Raw genomic sequence first — 26,101 nt, 5'->3', positions numbered from 1 at the left:
TTATTTATTTTTTCTTCTATTTTTATATATATGTATGTGTATATGTATGTATATATACAGTATGTATGTATGTGTGTGTGTATGTATGTGTATATATATATGTATAAATATATATATATATATATATAGGTTTCTGTCAGGGGCAGCCCCCTCATCTCTCCATTAATGCATGTCTATAGGTCCTGTTTGTGCATGTGTGTGTATTTCGGGCCTGTGTAAAAAAAATACTGTGTGTATAAAATAACAGTGAAAAAATGTAATTTCCCCTCTGGGATCAATAAATACCTTTCTTCTTCAATCCATGCAGAAATAAAAAATAATCATAAAATGTACAATAAAACAATGATAAAATATGATCTGTAAGAAAATACATAACAGAATTGTGGTGAAATCACTTTTAAGAGAAAGCGACAGGTGCAGTCCCATTTGGTACAACTCAACTCAAAGCACTAGATGTCAGCCCTTCTCTTTCTGTCTGACTGCTCTCAGTTTTAATTGAATGACTGATGAACATATGAGTTCATGCCCCACTTCTCTCCCCCTCTCTCTCTCTCTCTCTCTATACCTCCCCCCTCCTCTCTCTCTCTCTCACACAGCCAAAATAATAAAATGCTGACTTCTCAAAGTGCTGTCCGTCAGTATGCCTGTCTCAGCAAAGCAGCCCTGAAGCCTGACACACAAGAGAGGGGGTAGAGTGAGTGTGAGCAAGAGAGAGAGAGAGAGATAGAGAGGAGGGGGGAGAGGAAAAAAAACTTTCTCTGGTTTCTAACTGCAGGCTCTGCCTTGCCGAGGGGCTTCAGCACTGCGCTTCTGTGAAGGTAGGTGTGAGGCTGCTCCCTTCTGTCGCTCTGTGTGTTTCTTTTGGGAGGGTGGGTGGGGGTCCTGCTGGCAAATTGGGGTGACCCACACCTTAATCTTTCTCTCTGGGTTGTCTGTTTGGGGGGTCTCCATTTCCTTAAACCCTTGTGTTAGACTGGATTTGAAATAGGACAAAGCTGCAGAATGAATGGGAGACGTGAATCCAAAAAATCAGATGTATCTGTGCAGAAGTTTGGTGACTTGATGCTCAACTGGATTTATTTTCATTTTGATGCTGATATGAGTTTCCAGGCTGAAACCTTGTGTCTCTCTGTGGGAGGCTTCTGCAGAGGGTCAGCTGAAAACTGAAATGCTGTCGCTCAAATGAAGCTATCAGTGTGGTATGTGGAGGGGATGAGCCATCCAATAGCTGTTCATCGCTGTGCCGTTAATTCATCACAGGGGATTTGGAGATGTTGTCTCAGTGGGCTGCAGAGTTTGGAAACAAGGGAAGGAGAGTTAAGTTTGCCCTCCGCCTGCACAGCCCGTCCAGTTAAGGTCCATTAGTGTGTGACATTTGTATATCTGTCACTGGATTAAATTGTCTGCCTTCATTAAAGATGAAGTGGGCACCTCACTCTTTATCTAGATATGACCTTACTGCAGAGTCAACACAGTTAGTGTCTTTTTATTGACATACAGTTCCACTTGTTGCTCTTCTTTTTATGAATATCTGCATCAGTGCTCTGCAGCAGTTCCACATTATTTGACTTTGTTTAAAAAATGAAACTTTGGAGCAGAACCTATGCAGCCAAGTTGTTCTCTGGGCCTCAAAATGGTGCTCCTGTACAGTCTCAAGGAGCAACCCAAGCTGGGTGAGGATTCACACGGCTGGAAGTAGCTGACTTGTGAAGCTAAAATTAATCTCAGGGCAGATTTGGAATGTTTCACTTGGGCGGTAAGACGTGGAGAAGGCGACCTGCGGATGGTGACAAATCTCCTGAGCAGTCGGCTTGTAGCCTATTCATTAAAAAAATAAATCTGCTACCATTTCGCAAAAAAATAGACCCATCATCGAAACAAAGATCAGCGAAACTGAGAGAAATGACCTCAAAGTTTATTTTCTGCTCCAGTAAAAACAAACGCCCTGGCACAGAAGCCGAGTGTAAATCACGAGGAGCATTTATGAGTTTACAACCTTTGTCACTGTGAAATCTAAACCCTTGTAATGGTCTTTGACTTATAAAACACAAAGTAACTCTTCACTGCTTCTTGTCTCAATGCACTACTTTTGACGTAGAGTTACTGGAGGTCTTTAATGGACGTGGACAATAACAAATTGTACAGCTCACATGCAGTGAATCAGGTATTTACTGCACTTATTTACTCCAAAATAAGTGCCTTTTTTCCACAAACATCCACCCATCTCTGCTACAGTGTGTTCTTTAAATTACTACACAAACATTTACTGAATCAGAATCATGAAATCTCTGAATACTTTAACTGCTGTGACCAAAGTGCCCAAAGCACAAAGCTTAACAGATGGTTGGAGGTGGAAGGACCAAAGTGGTTGCAATAATCAGGGCAGTTGGAACAGCTGCTTTAGCTGTTGGAGGAAACATTTGCTCCATGAGATGTCTGACATGTTAGCTGTAATTTATGATGATTGTTTAGGTACAGTCACATTTCAATTCCAAATATATTCTCCGTTCACTTCTATAGAAGCCTGCGCGACAGACTAATTCAAGCATGTGTTTCCTGTTTTGGTGTGATCTCTAGCTGGCTCTGGTGGGCTGGCAGGTCAGAGTTCACCTTTGTTCAACTTTGACCGAATGGATGTCCACCTATAGTGATGCACCGTGTTTATTTTTCTAATGTCGTTCAACACACTGTAGCATCGCTCTCACAGATTTACAATTTGGGATCGCTCTGATTATTATTTATTTATATACCCACATCAAAACCGTGACATCACATCCTGTTTCTGAGCAGAGTGCAGGGCAGTTTTATTGAACAGAAGATTAACGTGACTATACCTTTTAATAGTCAATGTGACAGCGACTCCTTTAAAGGCCCTGCAAACATAAAACTTGCACAGATTTGTTCAGTTATTGTGGTTGATTACACCTGTGCTGTGTCTCAATTTGGATACTTCCGTTAGTACACATCCATGTAGTACACTGTGTACACTATGCACTTACTTGTGTAGTGCGTGAATTTCAACAGGGTAGTGTAGTGTCTCAAATCGCACACGGCTGCTGTGCACTCACCGGAAACTCGGTAGATCAGCTTGTGATAGTTAGCCACGGCCGCATCGGCAGTAATTCAATTAAGACGGATAAATCAACTCAATAATGGCTTCTTTCTGACTACAGTAGAGTGGTACTTAGTGAAAAAAAATGCATATATAACTTAAATTTGTATAGTTCAGTGTTTGCCGTTTCAATCGCAACCGCTGCAGCTTCCTCACCCGCCATTTTCACAAGTTTGAAATAGGTTGGTGGCCCCTCTCCTTCCGCTACATAGCGAAGATGGCGACCATGAGGGTGAGAAGTGTCCAGCGTTCCACACTCAACGTTTTGACCGTTTTGAGTACAACATCTGGGTACTTAGAGTGCATTTTGCGCTACTTCTCAGTGTGAATGCATTTATGCACTCAAAATAGCAAGTTTAAGTACGGAAGTACGTAAATCGAGACACAGCACTGCTCAGGTTGAATGTCCAGGGCTGTGTCCTAATTTACTCGCTTGTTCACTCATTTACTTCTCTGTATATATGGACACATTATGTGGGTTTGTTTGCAGAAAGTAGTGTACAGCCCAAACTATTTGACGGCACTACTGTACATAAAGTGCATTAATTTTACATTCAGAAGTCGGAAATGCTACTGAACCCCGGGCTCAGTTCTAAGTAAAAGTTAGCTCACACTCACTCTAATTTTACCCAACTTTGTTTAAAACACACTCTAGTCACAGAATGAGCCCTGAGGCCTACTATGATTTGAGGTTTCTCATTAAATCAAGCTGCCTGTTTTATTCTCAGTCCCCTCGTTGTCCCAGATAGCTGTAATCACGACATTTATCTCAGGAGAATGCTAACATTATTTACTTACTGTTGTGGTAATAATGATGACAAATTCTGTTCTGACTTGCCAAGAAGAGTCACACGTAGGTAACATGTCACTGTAAATATGACTCCATGAGCTTTTTCTGGCATTGACATCGTTTAGGAACATTAGTCCTGTGTCACACACGAGGGAAAAATCAGACCTGGCACTCGTTCAGATGGGGTTTGATTATTGGGTAGCTGTCACTAACCGACCGTAATAAAATATAGACGTACTGTACATCTATAACCAGGCTCAGCTAATGTCACGGCTCTCATAAAGACAGCAACTGCATGTGCAGGAGATGGTTGAGATTTAAACTGGAAAAAGAGAGCCAGCTGGCAGCGGCAGGTGAAAGCCACCACTCCCCAGTTTGTTGTGGTTCATATAGAAATCCTGCTGGGACTGCTGGTGACAGATGCACATTCACGAACGTCCAGTCTGTTTCCAGTGAGGCTTCCTGGCATGCGGAACGTGCCAAATGAAATGTCAAAACAAATGAAAACACAATGTTGGGCCTGGCTGTTTGTCCGCTTAACCCTCCCGCCCCCATGATGCCATTTTCTGTTATCTGCCAAAGTCCATGCAGTTTTTTTGATAGCTTAACTATTTTATATTTTACTGCTGCCAACACATATTCCCTCTGAACGAAAAAGTATTGATCTAATCTGGATTAGATATAATACTAGAAGAGGAAATGCACTGTTGTAAAAACCAAACCATTCAGTATGATCTCTTTCTAAAACTGTATATGTCAAAGTATTTTGCTCTTTGCTTCCTTGACTGGCAGGCTGCCGGCAACACAGTTGTCTGAGCCCTCACACTTAGCTCAAGTGTCAGAAAACAGCCATGCATTTAACTCAACAATAAGCACGGCTCAAAGGCTTGACTGCAGGCAAATCACATGATCCTTGTTTGGATGGAGCACAGGCTCAAATTCACTTCTTAAGTCACAGATTGCTCTCTATACGTTAAATACAGTAGAAAACAAAACAAAAAAAAACTGTTACAAAGGGGATTGGGAACAGTTAACGGAGGAATTACTACATTTTCATGCCAAAATGTCTTAGATTTGAGATAGAATACGGCCTGAAAATGGATTTACATAAAGCAGAATAGAATTATTAAATACAAAAAAAAATTAATCAATTAGAATCAATTTAGAAAATTGTAGTTTGATGAACAACTACAGAAATATAGAATTTGGAGCACAGACCTCCACCAAGGCCAATTTCTACAAGTGAAGGTATCCACCCCGTGATTCTGATCCACTCCAAAATATAATGTTTTTTTCCTTGGCCCATGCTAAACCCTTTCACCAATTTTCATGAAAATCAAGTTAGTAGTTTTTCTGTAATCCTGCTGACAAAACAGATAAACAAACCAAACAGAAGACATAACCTCCTTGGCGGAGGTAATAAAGAGTTAATTCTTTAGTGATGCTCCAAGGAAATGTTTCCCCCAGTGAGGATGCTTGATGTTTTAAAACTTAAACTCTTGGTTAAATGTGACCTCACTGCTAACTACACAGATAATACTAGTATACCGTCAAATAGTTTCTTGGTAATAATGAAGGTTATGTAAAGAGGTGAGAACACTTGGAGGCTGTGTTTTGGCTCGGAGGTGGTAAAGGCTAGTAAAACCTTTTATCCCAGACAAAAAGTGAGTCTCTGTAGATTTATCCTCCAGCTGGTCCTTTGAGCTGCAGCCTCCTTGTCCTCATCCCTTTAAATCTCCTCCATCTTCCGCTGCACTCGGTTGTGTGATCCGCTGTTTGTGTCATTGGCTTTATGCATTAGAGCCACACAGCGTCGACGAAGAGCTGCCAGGCATACAGGAGCAAGTTTCTATAGCAAGCTTTGCTTTTCTGTAGTTTATATAAATTGGTCTGCTGTTTGAAATGCATTGGAGCAAATGCAGGGTAAAGGAGGTAATTGAAATTTTCTGCTAATGTGAAGATGTTTAAATTACAAAATGTCACTAAATCAGATCCGTTAATCAGGAAAAGGAAGGAAAAGTTGAGCCCCTCATTATTATATTAACAACATATATAAATCAATACAAACTTTTGGTCTGGTTTTATATATTTTGTAATATATTATACTGTATTATTTATACCACATCACATCTCTGTCACTTTTACGTTTTATATGCCCCTTATTACTAATTTTTAAGTGATAGTTTCAAAGGTCTTGTTCAAGGAGAAGATCTGAAACACTTGCACACACGCACACACATAGTAAGTTGTCATTCTTTGATTCAGTGACTACGTTTACATGCAAAACATATTATTTTTTCCCTTATTCCCAAATAAACAATATATATAATCTGATCAGTGAGTCCAACCAAACAGGCGTTACCTTGACATGAACAAGGTAATGGTCACGTAGTTTGTGTGTCACTGGAGCAAAGTATTGTTGTCATGGAAACCTGATCATTTGACTATAGAAACAGGAAGTTGATCCGTTGACACCACAAACACACAAAATGACACAAAGAAAACATATAATTTTGATTTAGTGCTACATTACATTCAGTTCTATATAATATTATATTATTATTAAAATAGAATTTACACAACCCTGGCAGATATTTGACCATTTATACACTGTATTAGCAGAGTGGTTTCCAGGTTCGTGGTCAATACCAATAACTCATTGACAACTATTGTATATCAGAAATTTCAACTTTTGTCTTTGAACACAAAGAATGCAACATATATAATTTCAAGAGAAAAAGTAAACAATAAAGCAGTACTCAAATGGAAATCCAATCTAAAATAGAATCTAGTAAAGTTAATTATATTGTACAGCAGAGAGACCGGTTGTAGCCCTGTTTAACATTACATTCAAATGAACTTGGTTTGAATGGGAAATTTTAATCAAAATGTCTGACTCACATAGCCGCTCACTGATTCAGTGTCAGTGGATCATCTTCTAAGCTGAGCTGAGTCTTGATGCTCTCATATAAAGTTTACAGGTTGTATTTATATTTATAATAACTTTACCATGCATTGGAATAGCACAAAGTACATTCTGTAGCAGCGCAGCAGCAGGAACGTTCTCGGTGTGAACACCACACGGGTGAGGGACGCAGCAGTTCAGCGAGGTAGCTGTCACGTGCTGCTCATGCAGGCAGTGTGGCCTGGACATAATTGACCCTTTACTAAGTCCTGCCCCTCGTACGCAGACCGGCCAATCATAGCGAAGCAGCCCCGAGCAGGGTCCGACAACTATACGGCTTTGCTCCATAGACTCCCATGCATATTTATGCAGGGAGTGCAGTTATTGACAGTGTGCGCTCTATGGTAGCTCTGACAGCTTGATCGAGTAGCAGAGGGGGGCGGGGCTTAGCGAAGGGCCAATTGTAATTTCAGTTGGACTTTAACATTACAGTATTTAGGACAGCAGTGTATTACCATTTCTTCAGACTTTTTGGGGGCATTTTCTCTTATATTGGGGGTAACAGACCTTTTATGTAGTTGGAGAAAAGTTGTATTGATGTAATACCTACTGGTAAAAGTACAAGTTGACAATGGCCTGTGTAACTAAATATCCCTTTAATTAATCCCTGAGCATACATAGTGATTATATACTTATGCAGAAAGCTGCCTGCTTTACATGAACTCTTGTTGCCATCACAGATCACAGATGTTATTGGTTCCCGACATTATACAAGCAGACTGGCTGAATGAAACCACATGTGACCTGAGCTGTGATGGGTTTTCTTCCCTGGCCAAGTTGGGATGAAATTTGGACTGAAAATGAAAACATTGGAGCTCACAAACCTGATAGCTGCATTACTCATACTTTGACAGAGTAATCATTGTGGGACTCCTTGCTGTGTAGTTCGAACTCGCTGCTCTTTGCCGTATCGGAGACTGCCGTTATGTGTTTGTGCCTTTTCATCACTGGGTGCAGATATGTTTCGGGTGTGTCCACTACTGTATGAGCGAGTGTCCGTCAGTGATAAATAAGGGATTGCACTTTCCACCCCTCTCATCTCTCCGTTCTGCTATTCTTAGTTGCTGTGTGGTGAGCTAAGGGTTTAGAGTTACAAAGACTTTGCTCTCTTTCTCTATTCCCTTTCACACTCTTCACTTTTCTGCCTCGCTCTACCTCTTCGCCTTTCACACAGCAGGGCATCAGTGGATGGTTGCTCACCTTCCGTGTGTTTTACTGTGAGAATGAAGCTTATATACTGTAAGCGTGTGTCCTGGAGGCCGCTGCAGCATATTTATACAGTCTCTGCCCTCCTGAGTATTGCAGATTTGTTATTGGAAATGCATCTATTATTATCATCATTACATTATTGAAGCTCTCTGGATAAGGCAGCCAATAAGCTTAATGAAGATCATGAAACTGTTTGGCAAGGACAGTAGTATTCCAGGGGAGTCCCCAGGTAAAATGAGGACAGAGTGATTTCTAATTTCCTCAATTTCGTCTCTCTGATAACCTGGGGGCACCCTGGTGTCCTTAGCCTGGTGCCGACCATGAGACATCCCTCCAGCAATACAATTTTATATGAACACCGTATAGCCCCATTCCCACTGGACAAAAAACCCCACTAACATCTGGCTTTTGTCTTCAGTGGGAAAGGTTACATTTAGCATTCATTCCTGGGACTAATGACTCTGCAGTAGTCACAGGAATTTATCGGCTCGAGCTCCGATCAACGGCGATGGAAACATGACACCAATGTGGTCACGCAAATTTTCGACCCTGTTTAGGGATGCACTGATCCAACTTTTTCAGTTCCGATACCGATAGCCATACCTGGGGTTTGGGTATCAGCCGATACCGCGTACCAATCCGATACCACTGTCTAATCAATAAGCTGTATGCCTCACTGTGTTGGATTGTTTAGACGGAATAACAGAAAGTTTACGAGCAGGCCGCCGTGTTGTTTTCTGTTTCAAACGGCAAGCACGAAACCAGGGACCAATCAGGTGCATTCCACGATAGGGTACGTCACCGTTTGAACGGCCAGTTGAGTTGAGCAGCGCGTCCCCTAGTGTCCTCGTCGGACCTGGTGGACATGTACCGCTGGATTTAACATTATAGACATGACCACTGATTATTTATGTAATAAGTTAGCCACAAATTCACAGACTGACCGTACACAGTCCAGACATATACTCGGTTTTGATTGAGTCATGTTTGTGGGTTTTCCCGTGTTTAAAAAAACTAATTTGTATCTATCTATATGTTAGGATGATACCATACAATAATGTACGATATAGTACAATACTGTTTATTAGGTATAGGATGCAACACAATACAATATGATATATAAACACCTTAAGATATGAGATACAAGAATATAAAACAAAATAGTGTATGTTTCGATATGTTGCAATACTGAACAAAGTTGATACAATATGATACTACAATATGAAATGTAATGATATGTAACAGTATGGTACAATACTGTAACTGTACAGTATGATGCAATACTGTATGTAACACTACAATAATATGATGCAATAAGGAAGGATACAATATGAAACAAAACAATACGATTTTATACATTGAAATATGATACAAACACAATAAGATATGATACTGTGTAACTTTATTTACACTAAATGTGTTGCTAAGGGTATAAACTGAGGTTGGGGTACAGATTCAGTTAAATCCTACAACTCTTAATGAGCAGAGGACACAAGACACCAAAAGAGAAAACAAACTCTAATTCCCCCCCCCTCCTCTCTCTTCCCTTTTCTCGCAGTGCCCTCTCGCCCAGAGGTGTGCAACGGTGTGTATGAGTGAGTGTGTGTGTATGTGAGCCAGAACCTCAGGAGCCATGTCGGACCCCAGGGACATCGACGAGGATGCCATCCTCAAGGGCCTCAGTGCTGCAGAGCTGGATCAGCTGGAGGAGGAGCTGCAGGAGATGGACCCCGAGGTACGGGAAGCGCTTGATTTTTCTTAAACCAGCCAGGTGGTCGGCTTCTGGTCTCCAATGCCACAAGGCCTCGGTGGTCAGATCTGGCGCCTGAGGTCCACAAGTCCTGCAGGTTTTTGTTCCCCTGGTGCTCTGTATCTACGTGGTGCAGCTTGTTAATTGACAGCGAAACAAAAATCTGCAGGATGAAGGACATCAAAGAAGAGCGGTGCATTCAGGGCCTCTTTATTGCAATGTCTTCCCTTCAGTGAGCCCACGCAGTGATTAAATCTGTTACATACTGTACAAGAAGTGAGCAGCATAAGAGTCGAGGGCAAAAGATCAATTGAAGTGAAATCAAGCGGCGAACTCAACCAGTTAAAGCAAATGTTGCCATAACAAAGTTTCCCAAATTAAAAATGATAACAGAAAATGCTTCAGGCAGGTGCAGCGACTGGTTGGATTGAGCAACTCTCAGCCCTTCATTGTACATGATCGCCCACCCACATGTTACAAATTGTGTGATACATGTTGTCAGTTTTGGGTGAATAACTCAATTCTACATTATAACCTCAGAATAAAGAAACACTATAAGTATACTTTACAACGTTACCTCAAAATGATGCTTTAACTTGTATCGTCACTGCAGAACCATGTGAATGCACCTCAGTGTTTTATACCGACAGGTCTCACTGAATACTCAGACCATATTTATAATAGACCAATTCTTTAAGTGGTGCATCAAATTAAAGACAAAGTCAGTAATTAGGAAGATGAAAATGTTGTATATACATTTAAAAATGAATGTAATACTACTAATCTACTCCCTCCTTTCATGCAGGCACTGAGTTAACAATGAGTTCATTCTCTCATGTTCTCTAGTCTTAATGCCACATCAACATAACATTTGACCTCTTGTTCTCCCAGAATGCCATGCTGCCCGCTGGCTACCGGCAGCGTGACCAGACGAAGAAGGGCCCAACGGGGGAATATGACCGTGACGCCCTGCAGCAGCACTTGGAGAAGACGGCCTTGGAGCACGAGGACAGGGAGGACCTGGTGCCCTTCACTAGGGAGAAGAAAGGTGAGAGAGCAGCCGTCCTGTCTGTAACAACAAGGACATGCAACTGTGTGTGCACAGATTTCCATCTCCAACCCCTCTGGCGCAGACAGCTGTACAGTATTGTACTCTGCGATGCACCACTGCACAGCAGCTCAGACTCTTAGTTTCAGGTCTGTGTGGGGTTTTTGCAGCTCACTGAGTTTTGGGGTCATTTCCATCGTAGTCTCACAGGCTGACATGTCCAGACCTCCACCAGGAAATAATTTGGCTGAGAATATGCGTACTGTAGTTCCTGTGGAACTCATCTAAGAAACGGAAACCAATAATACAACAGGCATATCTATTGCAAGTCCTGTCTAAAATTCTTAAATTGTGAAGATGAATGAGAAAAGCACAAAGAAAAAGATAAGAAAGCACAATCTCCAGGCTCCAGTGGAAAAAAACTGGAGTTTATTAGAGCTGGTCCACAAATCCGTGATAAGCCCTGGCTTACTCGTGGTTTGGGAAACATGATCCGAACAGAGTTTTTACCAAAACAGAGACACATTTACGGTTTAAACTATTCAGACTGAAGAAACCCCATTAAAATAACAAAAAAGAAAAAATGCTGGGAAACTTGGTTGGCAGACTGATGCATAAATACACCAGACATTGTCCAGGGCTCAACAATAAGGATTGCCAACTTTCCCAGGGCAAGTAAAATGGCCATGTTGGGCTAGTAAATCTAGCAAATTGGGCAAGTGGTAAAAAAAAATGAAACACATTGTATTTTGTGGAGCTGATGATGGAAGTAGCTAATGCCTAGTTCACGTTACACGACAGAGGCAAATTGGCGTTGGCTCACTCGTCATGTGTGAACTGCTCAAAGATGCTCACCAACACTCGCCGATGCCTCGCTGACACATTCCAGATATCTATCATGCTAAATATGCATTTGCAACACGGAGTGAAGTTGTTGTAGCACCTAGAGGAATAATTAGTAAAAAAGAGTGTACAAACTGGTGGAAACAGGCTATTTTGTACACACATGTGCCAACAACATCAGCAATGTGTCTCTCGTATCATATCATGTGTATTTCTCACGTGTGTTTTGTGACAAAACATAGTTTGGAGACCTCATCAGAGATTCCTCCTGGTGAAAGATCTTGTAGTGTGTGACACCCGGTCACCGGTCAGTCACGTAGTGTGAAAACCACAACGACTTAAAGACTCCTGATTACAAGACCGCAAGTTTTGTGAACAGTACAGCGATCTGAAGACTTTGAAAGTTGGTAGTGTGAACTTACCTTTAGGAGCGAGCCATCTCGCTTCCTACTCATCTCTGTTAAGAGTTTCACATGCGCAGAACTGATCGGACACTCGCGAGAAAATGGCGGCAGGTAAAGACAAAGTTTATGAGCTGAAGCGCAAGTAAGCATTTCAATTATCCTGCAAACAGGAGTTTAGTGGGATGGCGTTAGAGGATGCCGGTGAAACTCCAGATTCATTTACTTTTAAACATGACAATTAACTTCTGTCTTTGTTGTTATTTGATAACCGCTAATAAATTAAAAAAAAATTGTATAGGGGCCAGTAAAAATTTAATTCAGGCGAAAAAAACATTGGACAACGTTGGACCCAGCCGTCTGACTCTGTCGATATCCGCTTGTTTCCCCTCTTTCTGTCTCCCACCTATTTTAATTTCTGAATGTCCCTCTGTCTTTTTTTCTCGTTTCATCTCTTAACTCATCTATTTCTTTCTTTCCATCTCCAGGAAAGACCTTCGTGCCCAAGGCAGCACCGGAGATCCCTTTGCACGAGCAGGTGCTGTTGGAGCCGGAGCTGGAGGAGGCTCTGAAAAATGCCACTGACGCAGAGATGTGTGACATTGCAGGTTAGACAAACACTACACTGGCTGACATTTTGACTTGGATTTTTGACTCAAAGTATAAAAAAGCACATGTGAAACAAATAGCAGGACCCTGGAACTATAGATCATCTAAATAGAATGCAGTCACTCTTAATGTTATCAATTACACCTGTGCTTTTACTGCCATGACATTTCAAAATGTGTGCTGTGAAAAAGCTCTATTCTTCGTATGATGTCATCTGTTTATCCTCATGTTGGTTCCCAGCAGCAGGTTCTGATTAAGACCTCAGTGTTTCGTCATAGTGGCTCTGACCCACATAGTCCAATTATACAGACTCTACTGTTCTACTGACTCTACCGTTTGGTTTATATTGTTTCCCTCAACACTGAGACAGCTCCAGTAGTCCCAAGCTAACCGACATGGCCAGACATGCGATGGGGTCCAATTCCCCACGCTCAGCAACACAAAAATAAATAAGCCTGGCCCCCGGCCAGAGGAAGGGTGGAGTGAACATGGGGATGGTGGGGGCAAAGATACTGTATCTGTTTAAAACAGACTACTGGGAAGCTGCTGTGTTACAGATCAACAAACCACCGTTTTTCATGTTTCGTGAAGCTCAAAGTCATTTTACTGGAGCTTAGAATCAACAATGAAATGGGACAAGTCTTGTGGGAGTCTTTTTGAAACCTTTATTTCAACATGACCTCATTTAAGATTTGTGGATGTGACATTTTATTAACGTGCTGTAGACGATCACCTTAAAGTAGTATTAACAATAGCAGTATTCCTTGATCACCAACATTACAAGCAAACAATAGAAAGGGTAGGCTAACGATGGTAGCTGACTGGACAATGGCTTCGTCTGAAATCGTAAACTATGCATTACCTACCCATAATGTGTACTATCATTCAGCATACTGTTGTGTGAATAAACAGTAGTATGTACCTTTTCGGACGCACTGAGCATTAGTTTATGTCATCACTTCCTTTGAGCCGCCCTTGCTGGTTGGAGACATGTAACCATGGTAACCCATGTGCCAACCTCATGTGACTAAAACGATGATATGTTTGAATCAAAGTCTGAACTAATTCAAAAAATATATTTTGCCTATCAAAGTGAAATCTTATACCTACACTTAAATTAAAGCGTCAAGTGTTTCTGGTTTTGAAAAGGTAAAAAAAAAAGACACCAAACTCTAAAGCATTGTCCCTGATAAATAACTAATAAAGATGTAGGGCACGGAAGAGCTGCATAGTGAAGAAAAAGATTACTAGACTAGCTTTAACAAAATTATCTTCTAGCAGCAGACACTTTGAATTGCTTAAAGAGCCACTGTAACTAACTACCGTTAATTACAAAAGCTGTATTAGACAGACTTCCTTGTTCAGAAATTAGGTTAATAACCCTCCTATTGTCTTCCCGTCAACCGTGCAACTTTTGTCTCGACCCGGCCTGGTTTGACTGTTTATAAAGCATACAGTACAACTCATTGCCATAAGTTTTACACTTTTCTTTGGAATTTATATTAATAAACCTCATTTCCATGAAATTCTACCTAATTTTTTATTTAAAAAAAGCAGAAATTATGAATTATTTTGACCATAGTTATTTTCAGAGGATGGATTATCACAGACGGGTATATGTAAAAGTTTAGTCAGAATATTGGTTTGAAACCATTTAAATTTGTTTTAATGGCATCACATAATGACACCTGTAGTCCCCAAAATTGACCCGGGAAGACCACAGATGCTATAAATTTGAATAAAACACCCATAATTCAACGAATGTAGTGGTCATTATTATTTTTTTGCAAAGACCATCGTTATTTTGGGGCAATTAGATGAAAGAAATCCATATTTATGATATAGTGAAATTTGAAAACAGGTCAAATTTGACCCGAGGACACCAGGAAGGTTAGACTGAATCGTAAAACGTGTTTTCTTTATTGAGTGTGATCCTTTGAATACCAGGTCACACTCCTCTGACAGGCCAAACAGAGAGGCAGGCATCCGGAAAGGCAGAGCAGGGGAGCCTGTTTGTCCGGCTCCGTCAGAGAGATTTAACCCTGGATGAAGTCCAGATGAGGATTAAACCTCAGTTAGCCTCTGTCAGTCTTTTGTTTGGGCTTTTTGACAAACACACTAAAAGGGGTTTGAATAGCTGGGCCAACCCGCTTCATGAGCCTGATAAGTTAATTTCCACATTTTATTTATATCATCACCATGTTGCTATATTGAGCTTTTTAGTTGCTGCAGTCTAGTTTGCGCTGTAAAGCTACTGTGGGTTATTCTAAGGGCCAAACCGGATAACGAGGGGGTGTTTATGGTCGGTATTGCCCCCCCCCTCCTCCTGAGCAGGCAGCTGTCTCCCTAGCGTCCCTCTCCTCACAAGGCCCTTCCCATGGTTCCCCACACCAGGTCAGGAGGCTGGTGAGGTGGAGTGAGGCTGGAGGGGAGGGCGGTTTGCTGTCACAGTGTGTGACACAGTTTGGCAGGTTACAACAGGAGGAAGAAACAAACCAGCAGGTCTGCCTCCTCCTGGTCATAAACGGTAACAACAGGAGAACAGACAACTGTCTATTATCTGTTCAGTGAAAATGATGAGGAAGATGATCACTTTAAAACATTATATCTATGTGTAGATACATACAATGTCAATTAATCTCCAAACCAATGAAGCTACAGTGCTAACAAGTTAAAATATATCACTAACTGGCAATCAACCAATTTTGAGGTGCTTGTACTTGTATTTTCAATTTGTGTTTCTTTGGGGCTTCACTACAATTCAGAAGGAAAGATTGTACTTGTAACTTCACATTACTGTATTTATCTGATAGCTGCAGTTACTTCTCACTCTGCACATTCAGATTGTATATACAAAACATGGGATCTGCTCATAAAATATGATGCAATGCTAGATGAAACTATAAAGCAGTATATAAAGTAGTGAAAATTAGCTGCTCAAAATGCATCAAAATAATTTACCGCTCTGAAAGGGGGCATTATATTAACTAGAGGTGTAAGGAAATATCGATACACATGAGTATCACGATATTATGTTTTGCGATACTGTATCAATTCTCCAAAACACTGTATCAATTTTTAATTAACTTCTCAAGAATCCACCGCTATTCTGTTTTTCAGAGGCTGTAGTTCAGGTTTAAAGCTAAAGTGAAGGTACTGGCATCAAATGAAACTAGAAAACCTAAAAAATCCATTGGTACCAACCATGTCATGCTAGCTTGTCGCAGAGGAGGTTAAATAACGCTCCAAACTTAGGCTAAATGTTGAAGAGGAAAAAATGACATAGCGATTTTCAAAGGGTTCCCTTGACCTCTGACCTCAATATATGTGAATGAAAATGGGTTCTATGAGTACCCACGAGTCTACCCTTTACATACATGCCCACATTATGCTAATACCGTGTAGTTATGTGCAAAAAAAGCAGTTTTTTGCATGTGTTATTTTCGCCTATTCGAAAATGGTGTATTTCTGGTGTATTCTTTATACTGTGACAGTTTTCCTAAAATTAGATTTAAAAGATTCTTGCCAATACACAGCCCTAATATTAACATACACATAATATTAACAATGTACAAAACTACTATGTATAAAGTGAATGGGGTTGCTTGTAGTGACGATCCGAAAGATAATTATCATCCGACTCTGCTCTTCTCCTCGACTCTAGAAAGAATTTTACCGTCTTCCAGCTCATTGGTTTGTTCTCTCACTGTAGTGTCTGTTCAAGCTGTTTAAAAAATAAAAAAGTCATGCTAAGTTAGCGACTAGCTGGTGAACATAGTGGAGCATTTAGCAGCTAAAGAGACAGATATTTCCCTCAGCAGTTTGTGGAAACGGAGCAAAAAGAGAGAGAATATTAGGCTTACATTCACCAGGAGGCCAGAAACACAACTACCAATGAATGCTAATGTTGCTCCATGTGTGCTGGATGTGTTAATAGGCAACTGTTTGCCAACACGTTTGCCATATCATCTTTAAAGGCGGTGATGTGTCAGTGTTATATTTACAGCTTGTTGCTAGTTGGCCAATTGGGCTTAAGTACATTGTGTTGATAGTGCTGTACTGTTACTTGCCTGACATTTTAAATGCAGAACTTGTACTTGCAATGGAGAATTTTTACACTAAGCTACTTTTACTAAAGTAAATGAGTACCTTGTCCACCATGGCTGATTATTAGATTATAAGAGTTGTTAAAGGTGCAGTGTGTAGGATTTGGCGGCATCTAGCAGTGAGGCTGCAGATTGCAACCAACAGAAACTTCTCCCGTGTGCCAGGTGTGTAGGAGAACTACGGTGGCCGACGCGAAAATGTGAAATCGCGAATGACCCTCTCTAGAGCCAGTTTTCTGTTTTCTCGTTCTAAGCTGCTGTAGAAACATGGCGGCCGGCTCCTTGAAGAGGACCCGCTCCCTATGTAGATATAAACGTCTCATTCTAAGGTGACGAAAACATAACTCTTATTTTGAGGTGATTATACACTAAAGAAAACATACATATTTTTGCTCTACAAACGCAAAAGTCTGTCACTGACTGACTAATGAAGTTACACGATTGGTCGGCCGAGTGTTGGCGTTTCCTCATCGGCCGTTGCTCTTTCAAAATAAAAAAAGGCGGAAGCAGTCCTTTATGCAAATGAGCCCGTCCAGCGCGACTAAACTTGGACCAAAGCTGTCAAACTAGGTGATCTAGTTCTAAAATGAAACAAGATTCAGCAGTGGCATCGCCTGTTTCTCACTTAAAATGTTTTCAGAAATAGATTTTGGAAGATTGTTTGGACGGAATAACAGAAAGTTTTAATGTTTCCTGTTTGAAACGGCAAGCAGAAAACCAGGGACCAATCAGGTGCATTTCACGATAGGGTACTTCACCGCTTGAACGGCCAGCTGAGTGGAGCTGCGCGTCCCCTTGTGTCCTCACCGGACCTGGTGGACATGTACCGCTGGATTTAACATCATAGACTGACTATTTGTGTAACAATTTAACTACAAATTCACAGACTGACCATACACGGTCCAGCCATATAGTCGGTTTGGACCGGGTCTTGTTTTCAGCATCCACTATGTATTTTTAGGGACAATTGTAAAGTAAGAATTTGACTTTCTGCTCTCTTGGTTCAGATGTCACATGCTGTAGATGTCCATAAAGATTCTACCTATATATAAATAGAGCCAGAAATAAGAAATAGTTCTGTTATGTGTCATGAAAATACACCAAAATGTACAGAAAGTTCCTATGCCAAAATTTTTTTTTTCCCATTTCACTCTCTGTGGGCCAATGTCAAACTTCATCAAATCTGATTAAATCACAACATTGACTCTGAACTCGCTGATTTCATTCTTTAGGAGGAAGTTGCTCAAGTTGTCCAAGACTCCAGCAGTATTCTCCTTTCCTAAACTGTGTGTGGTCTTTTAACACTGACTCAATGTCTGCTAGAAAAACAGTGAGAAGCTTAGAGGCCCACTCCCTCACCCTCAAACTTGTGTAATAAATGTGTGGTATCGTTACTTCCTCGAGACGCCTGTGAGAATACAACCAGTGACTGAGTTTCCTGCTGAGCTCAGGCATTAATATCCTTATCTCATCAAACAGACACACAAGAGACTAACTGGGCCTCTTCTTGTGTTGGACTCAGAACTGGGTCTCAAGTAAAAACATGTTATTTGCAGATGCAGCAGTGAATTGGTCTTGAGGATATCAGTACACGGACACAGCAACAGCAACAACAAACATGACAAAAGCACAATCCAGAACATTCAGTATGATCTCATTCAAATATCACAGACATTGTTATCTTGTATTCATAGTGATTGTTTTCCTGTACTTGCAGCTATCCTTGGAATGTACACGCTGATGAGCAACAAGCAGTACTACGATGCTCTGGGATGCACGGGCACCATCGCCAACACAGAGGGCATCAACAGTACGTATGACAACAGTTTTATCTTTGTTTTATTGGTATGGAGATATTTTACAAGCTATAAATGAAAGTCATAAGAAAAATAAACCGCTGGTCAGATTGTTAATCTTATTTACATCGTCTTTTGATTAGATTTTTCCCTCTTTCAACCTTAACAGGGTTCCCCACGCCTCCTGGAAAACAGTTTTCCAGTCTTTGAGTAAAATGTCCTGTGAAATTATTTCAACATTCTCCTATTTTCCTTTAGCTGAGAATGAAATACTAGGCTATAGGGGTGTAAGGATCGATCGATCTGGATCGATATATCGATTCAATGATCAACGATCCATATCATTGATGCAAAGTGAAAACATCGATACATATCGTCATCTTTAAGATATGCTTTTATTTTGAAATTCCCATGGCGCGTCTGTGTCACCATTTCCTTCCCACAGAGACCAGTAATGAAATTGTCAAATCATATTTTAGTTGCTTTCTGTGAGTTGATATAAATGTAACCGATTGTGTTAAATGGGCATATAATATCATCTCATATCGATCGCAGGTCCCTGAATTGAATTGAATTGAATCAAATCCAAATCGTGATGTGGCACACTTGATGTCTGCAAATATTGAATTGTTTTCTAAAGAGTTGATATAATATTGTGTTGTGATGAAACTTGTGATTAACACCACTAAAAGGCTATCTATCAAAGCTTTCCATCGCCATCTGAAAGTTATGTTCAGGATTATATTAACGCTCAAATGGTAGTTTATGGACCAGAGTATTTCGGCTGCTCGGTTATGTTGTGGAAACGCCGTGAACACAAGTCACGTCACATGGTAGCGCATGCAGGTTGGATGACATCACATAGCGTTGCTTTCTTCCAAGCTTGTTTTAAATGGTTGAATAATGTTAAATTAGTTATCATGTGCATTATGTTAAGAAAAAGTCAAACACTGATGCAATTGAGAAGTTGCAAAATATATTTATAGTCCTCAAAGTAAGGTAAAGGTCATTGAAGCATGTTTTGGTATCGTATTGGCACTGGTAATACAAATGATATCCGTATCGTGCCTTAAATGTGTTGAACAGGAACTGATTGGAAGTTGCTGTATATAAACTACATGAGGTGACAAAAGATCACTCTGTCTTAATGTTGTTCTTTTAACAGTCTGAGGGAGGCTGCAACAGGTTGTTAAATATTATCTGTGATATTATGTATGTTTCCTCCTCTATGTTCAACATTAATACTGTATATAATCATTACTAACAAAGCGTTAAACTGGATTACTACGTACGCCACTCTGCAGCCTAAACTGTGATGTTGTGTCTCCTGCAGGTGTGGTGAAACCAGATCCATTCAAGATCTTCCCCGACGAGCTGCCCAACCCCACCAACGTGGAGGAAACCCTGGAGAGAATCCACAACAACGACAGCAGCCTGACTGAAGTCAACCTCAACAACATCAAGGTCAGCTGAGTGGGAAAAAAACTAATGCAAACAGAAATGCAAATATCAGCTTCTGCATTTAATTGAACCATGCATCAAACTTTACACTCTTTCCAAGTTACGTAGTTTCACTTTTTGTTGTTAACACACTCTCTGAAAGTGACTCTCTACCACCTGCCATGACAACACTACACCAGATCTTTCCTTATTACCAAATAAATGTATAAAGCTGGTAAAGGTGACGTCCCTCCGTCTGTGCTGCAGGACATTCCCATCCCCACTCTGAAAGAGATCTTTGAGGCGATGAAGGGAAACTCTCTCGTGGAGTCTTTGAGCATCGCTGCGACCCGTAGCAACGACCCGGTGGCCTATGTGAGTGACCATGACAACAGGACAGCTGACAAATGCTGTGTATTTTCTATTGTCTGGTTTTAATTTTGTTGATATGGAAAAATACTCTTAGAGCCACTGATCTCATACGTAAATATTTAAACCCAGCAAGCAGATACTGTTCTGCATCTCTGCCATTTATAGCTGTTAGTTCCAAAGTTACAGTGAGAATTTGATTTACAGATATACAGTATTGAGCCCATAATCCTATCCATCCTCAAATAAAATAAATGTCAACTTGTGGTACAATGTAATGTTTCTGCGACGGCGTATTAGGGCCATTGTAGGTATAAAACAATAAATAAATACAGAGCCGGGGGAGGGGGCTAATATAGCCTCAGAATTTACATTCGTCATACGTCATACATTTACGAGAAACAAACTCGGATATTCTCTGAGGTTATAAAATCATAAATTTGCATAAATTTGTGTATTCAATGATAGAAGTTGTTTGTCTCTACTTTCCTGTAAGTTCTACAACATTATTACTTATGTTCATAAAGGAACACATTAAGAACATGAAAGAAAATGGGTATATGTATCTTTCAGGATCTTTTTAAGGAGTTTTTTTTTCTTGCAAATTTCCGACTATTATTTCATAAATTTGCCACTTTAATCTCAGAGAATATCCATTTTCTTTAATCTCGGAAATTGAGTATTTTTCTCTGAATATTACCCCCTCACCCAGGCTCTGTAATTATTTTTCTTTACCTACAATGGCCCTAATACGCTGTCGTATGTTTCACATAAAGGCCCTTTAAATAAAGTTTCTAAGGGCTGCCCCCTCTTAGTCAATTAGTCGACTAATTGGTTGTTTCGATTAGTCATTTTTATGCTTTTTTCATGCTGAATGACTTATTTCCAAGACACTTTCAAGCACATCTCTGGTAAACACAAGATTTAAAGTGGTGCTTTTGAGTTATTTTTTGTGGAGAAACTCAGTTTTACAGATCTGTTGATTAAATCAATCGATTAGATGACAAAATCGTATGAGTGTTAGTTGATTTCTTTGGTCGTGGACAGCCCTAAAGTTTTTGTATCGATGTGTATACATGTGTGTGTACCAGGCATGTGCTGAGATGCTGCAGGAGAACACCAGCTTGCAGAGTCTTAATGTTGAGTCCAACTTCATCACTTCAGACGGCATGATGGCGATCATCAAAGCTATGGCCAGCAACGCCACACTGGTGGAGTTCAAGATTGACAACCAGGTCTGAAACGCGTAACTGAAACTATATGATGTACTCTGCATCTCACTGCGCTGACTGATGGGTGACATACCACCCGCAATAAATACAAGAAGTGAGATTGAATGTGTTTTGAGTTGTAACGCTGGTAACCCCTGTACCATACAGAGGCAGAAGCTGGGAGACTCAGTTGAGATGGAGATCGCCTCCATGTTGGAGAACAACTCCAGCATCCTTAAGTTCGGCTACCACTTCACCCAGCAGGGTCCCCGCGCCAGAGCTGCCATGGCCTTGACACGAAACAACGACATGAGTGAGACACGCTCAGAAAATCATTCTTATTGTCAATGTAGAATTATGGAAAGATTGGAGTAAATATTTAAGATGTACTGGGGAAGACTAGTGTGTGAAATATGAAAGATAGATAGATAGATAGATAGATAGATAAAACTAACATTTGTTTTAATGCCAGTAATTTCTTTAATGCCAATTGTGATTTTTTTGGTTGTAGCTTGTCGGGAAGGAGGTTAAATAACGCTCCAAACTTGCTTTAAATTTTGTCGAGGAAAAACTGGCAAGGGGTCCCTTGACCTCTGACCTCAAGATATGTGAATGAAAATGGGTTCTATCGGTACCCACGAGTCTCCCCTTTACAGACATGCCCACTTTATGATAATCACCTCTCGTTTTGGGGCAAGTCATAGTCAAGTCAGCACACTGACACACTGACGACTGTTGTTCCCTGTTAGGCTTGAGTTTGCCATGTTATGATTTAAGCATATTTTTTATGCTAATTGCCTTTGAGGGTTTCTGGACAATATTTGTCAGTTTTGTGTTGTTAATTGATTTCCAATAATAAATATATACATTAATTTGCATAAAGCAAGCATATTTGCCCACTTCCATGTTGATAAGAGTAATCAATACTTGACAAATCTCCCTTTAAGGTACATTTTGAACAGATAAAAAATGACTCGTGATTAAAAAATTGTAATCGATTGACAGCCCTAGTAAAAAAAAGGTTTTTAAAAAATGCTATAAATGTAAACTCAAATACAGATTTTGGGCTTCATTTTTAGGGGTAATAAGTTTATGACGTATGAGCAACCATCTTTTTACTGTTATTTTGTGTCATATCTCATCTCTCTTCTCTCTGCAGTTCGCCAGCAGAGATTAAGATGAAAGCAGCAAGGAGCAAACAGAAGAACCCTTTTAGCCCGTTGGAGCCTGCAGACAGACTGCCACCGACAGCCTCGCGCCAGCTTTCTCAGTGTGGAGCGCCAGAGCTGAACGAATCCTCCCAAATTAAGCTGGGTCGTTGTGCATGGTGCAACCCACCTAACATCCATGTCCAAGCATTTCATTTCATTTACCGCGGCCAGCTTTTTGTAGACTGCTGAATTCATCATAAAGGCATGTATAGGTCACAAGCAAAATGTGAAGTGTCTTTATTTTTTGTGCTTTTAGTTTGTGCATCGCCAACATCATCCCAAACAAAAGGTCAACTCTTTTCACTCATGAAAACATTTTCAATGTGGTGCTATCTGTGGGAAGAAAAACAAACTGTAAATACTTTAAATAAAAATATATATTCAAGTATTTTTTGTAAATGTTTGGCAAGTTTAATTTTATTGTTTCTACACTTTATCAGAACATCATATTTTATATTGGATATATGAATATCAAATATTAGTTTTAATGCACCGAAGAAGCACATACTTTGGTCAATGTGAATATCTGCAGCAAACTGGACAGAATGTGTTGCAGAAGCTCAAACAAACTTTTAATTGTGTCATATTAATCCGTATTAGATCCAGGATTACTGTACAGCAGGATATCGTGGAACTTAGTAAAACACAGACTTTTTCAAAATCATAACATTATCAATGATTGGATTCTCTATGTAGTCTATGGTGAACATTAAGTGAGGATTTCCCCCCAGGATTGACACTTACTGCAGCATTTTAAGGATGAACCCTTCATGTAAAGAATCACAGCGTTTTAATCCCTTAAAGTCTCTCCTGATCCCTCAAGCACCTGAGCTATTTTTACCCCCCAAACCCTGATGGGAAACGTAACCTTGTCCACTGGGCTTGAGTTACCTTGTTCCAAATATAAGAACCAACTTGAAGAGGGTTGCAAACGTGTGCACCCACTGAGATTTATGAGCAGAAACAGCTGCTAACCTCTGAGGATTTTCACAGCATTGCTGGGGTTCCTACACTACCTCCCCTCATTTCTTCAATCTGTTTTCCTCATTTCTTTGAAGCGCTCTGACTTAATGTCAAGTTTGACATGACCACCAAGTAATGTGCAGAAAGCTGATTTTTAGACTTCTCAAAGGTCACATTATTAAAGCCATTACAGGCTTCGCTGACATTTGGTATCTTGAAATTATTTAAAGGTGCCGTTCCCTTGCCACAATCTATTCTGAGGGTTTCTCTCCCCTTTGATCGCTGTTACACTGTAAAACGGGTATTTTTGTAATGCTGGGTGCCATGCATGCTGTGGCAGCCGTATTTACCATATTGTCTTCCGTTTTTTTTAATTAAGTTGTATAACTGAAACAGCAGACTTGATATTAAAGGGTCAGTGTGTAGGATTTAGTGACATCTACTGGTGTGGTTGCAGATTGCAACCAACTGAGTACCCCTCCGCTCACTCCTCCCTTTCCAAGACGGCGGTAACGGGAGCCGCCGAGTGTAAAACCATGGTCACATTCTTACCATAATAACACTACTTTAGGCGCAATGGAAGTTAGACAGCGGCTGGCGGTATCAGTCTTACACTCTTTGGCTCACGTTACCGCAGTTTCACACGTGTGTCGGAGAATTAAAGTGGCCTTCAGTTAACGTAAAAACGCGAAAGGCTCTCACCAGAACCAGTGTTTGGTTTTATCCATTCTGGGCTACTGTAGAAACATGGCAGACTCCAAGAAGAGGACCCGCTCCCTATGTAGATATGAAGGGCTCATTCTAAGCTAACTGAAAACACAACGATTCTTAAGCTGCTTTCACATGATAAGACATTTGCTCTTCCCTCATTGCGACGCAGGGAGTAGAGCCTTGCAGCGGCAAAGCGCAGCTCGGGTATAATATGTCATTGAAAAGTGTGCAAGGAAGCTACTTCACTGTTTCTAGGCAACAACAACAGTTGTAGCTGTTGTCTCATTGGTTGTGCTTTGAAAGGTCAGAGGCCACCGAGGTCAAAGTTGAAATAATTTGAATTTAGAGCGCTCGATGGCAATTTCAAGCGGTGCAGCACGCCAAGGGTAGCGCTTACCGCTCTCACCAGAGCAAAACAATGGCACAGCCAACGCAGAACGATTTTGCTACTGATCATGTGTGAGCGGCTTTCTTTTCAGGTGATTTATACACTAATGAAAACATAGGTATACAAATAGGTCAATAGGTTCCCCCAAATGCTACACACTGGACCATTAAAGGTCATCAGAAGACATTGATACATGTATCTTCAGTGCATTTTACAAGTGTTTACATGTCGTACTGCCAAGTCTCCACAACAAGTGAGGGAGATCTTCAACATATTAAGTGTCTCCCCGTGTTGTGGTGACGCTCTGAGGCTCCAAACTAATGAAGTGAGCGTGCTTTCCACACATATTAGCGGTGTCATCAGAATCTAACCCATGTTAAGTCCAGCTGACCCCGACGGTGTTATCCAATTTATTCCAACTGTTCGGAGAGAGACGAACGAACACCCTGTGAAGAATGCTAACCGGTGGCTTCGCTACCAAGATTAGCACCAATACAGCCGATCTGCTGCTGATTTATGGTGAAGCTGACTGAGGATTAGTCCTACCAGAGAAGAGATGGAACTCAATTGAAAGGGGTAAAAAATTAATAGACAGCAAAGGGTGATGAAAATAGTATTCTGTAGGTTATAAGAGGCATTCAGCTGAAAAGTCAAGTGTTGGTTCAGCTTTCAGTGCTGCTCTTCTGATCCTGAATGATCCACGAGCAAGACATTAGGCTGATGTTGTTTCAGTCAGTTTGTAACACTGTCTATAGTCACACCAAGTTAACTGCTGAGATCTGGGAAGATGGCATTAAGACGTCAGACAGGAGAAGAAACACGTGCAGTCAAAAAATCTGACTTTTTTGTGAAGTGGAAACAAAGGCAAGAGTTTAAATTGAGACCCAAGCTGTCTCTTGCAAACATCCATTCAGTTTACAGACCTGACTTCCTAATTCAACTTTGACCTACTGAACTTGCCGTAGTTGTGTGCAATGAGTGATTATTGATATTTTGGATGCACTTCCTTTCAGTTTGAGCTCCAATTAAAGTGGTTTAAATCAGTGGTTCCCAACCTTTTCCCTTAAGGGACCTCTTTTCTATGATTGAGTAAGCTGACGACCCCTTACTAAGTGACGTATTTTAATGATATTTCATATTATATTCAATGCAAAACAATAACAGTACAGAACTGATAAA

At 40.6% G+C, this 26,101-nt stretch overlaps 1 protein-coding gene across 1 annotated transcript; it reads left to right on the top strand.

The window, feature by feature from the left end:
* Positions 1-677: 677 nt before the first annotated feature.
* On the top strand, positions 678-23,248 carry tmod4 (tropomodulin 4 (muscle)). The gene is made up of 10 exons (XM_074653021.1): positions 678-818; positions 9,635-9,811; positions 10,718-10,874; positions 12,607-12,726; positions 18,551-18,643; positions 19,963-20,093; positions 20,337-20,444; positions 21,530-21,673; positions 21,818-21,962; positions 22,809-23,248. Exons 2-10 carry the CDS (start codon positions 9,710-9,712, stop codon positions 22,829-22,831), a joined length of 1,023 nt encoding a protein of 340 aa, XP_074509122.1. The 5' UTR covers positions 678-818; positions 9,635-9,709; the 3' UTR covers positions 22,832-23,248.
* Positions 23,249-26,101: the final 2,853 nt, after the last annotated feature.

The sequence above is a fragment of the Sebastes fasciatus genome, chromosome 12, assembly GCF_043250625.1.
Source record: "Sebastes fasciatus isolate fSebFas1 chromosome 12, fSebFas1.pri, whole genome shotgun sequence".
Classification (NCBI taxonomy): domain Eukaryota; kingdom Metazoa; phylum Chordata; class Actinopteri; order Perciformes; family Sebastidae; genus Sebastes; species Sebastes fasciatus.
The sequence above is the reverse complement of the archived record's forward strand: the minus strand, read 5'-3'. Positions and strand labels throughout refer to the sequence as shown.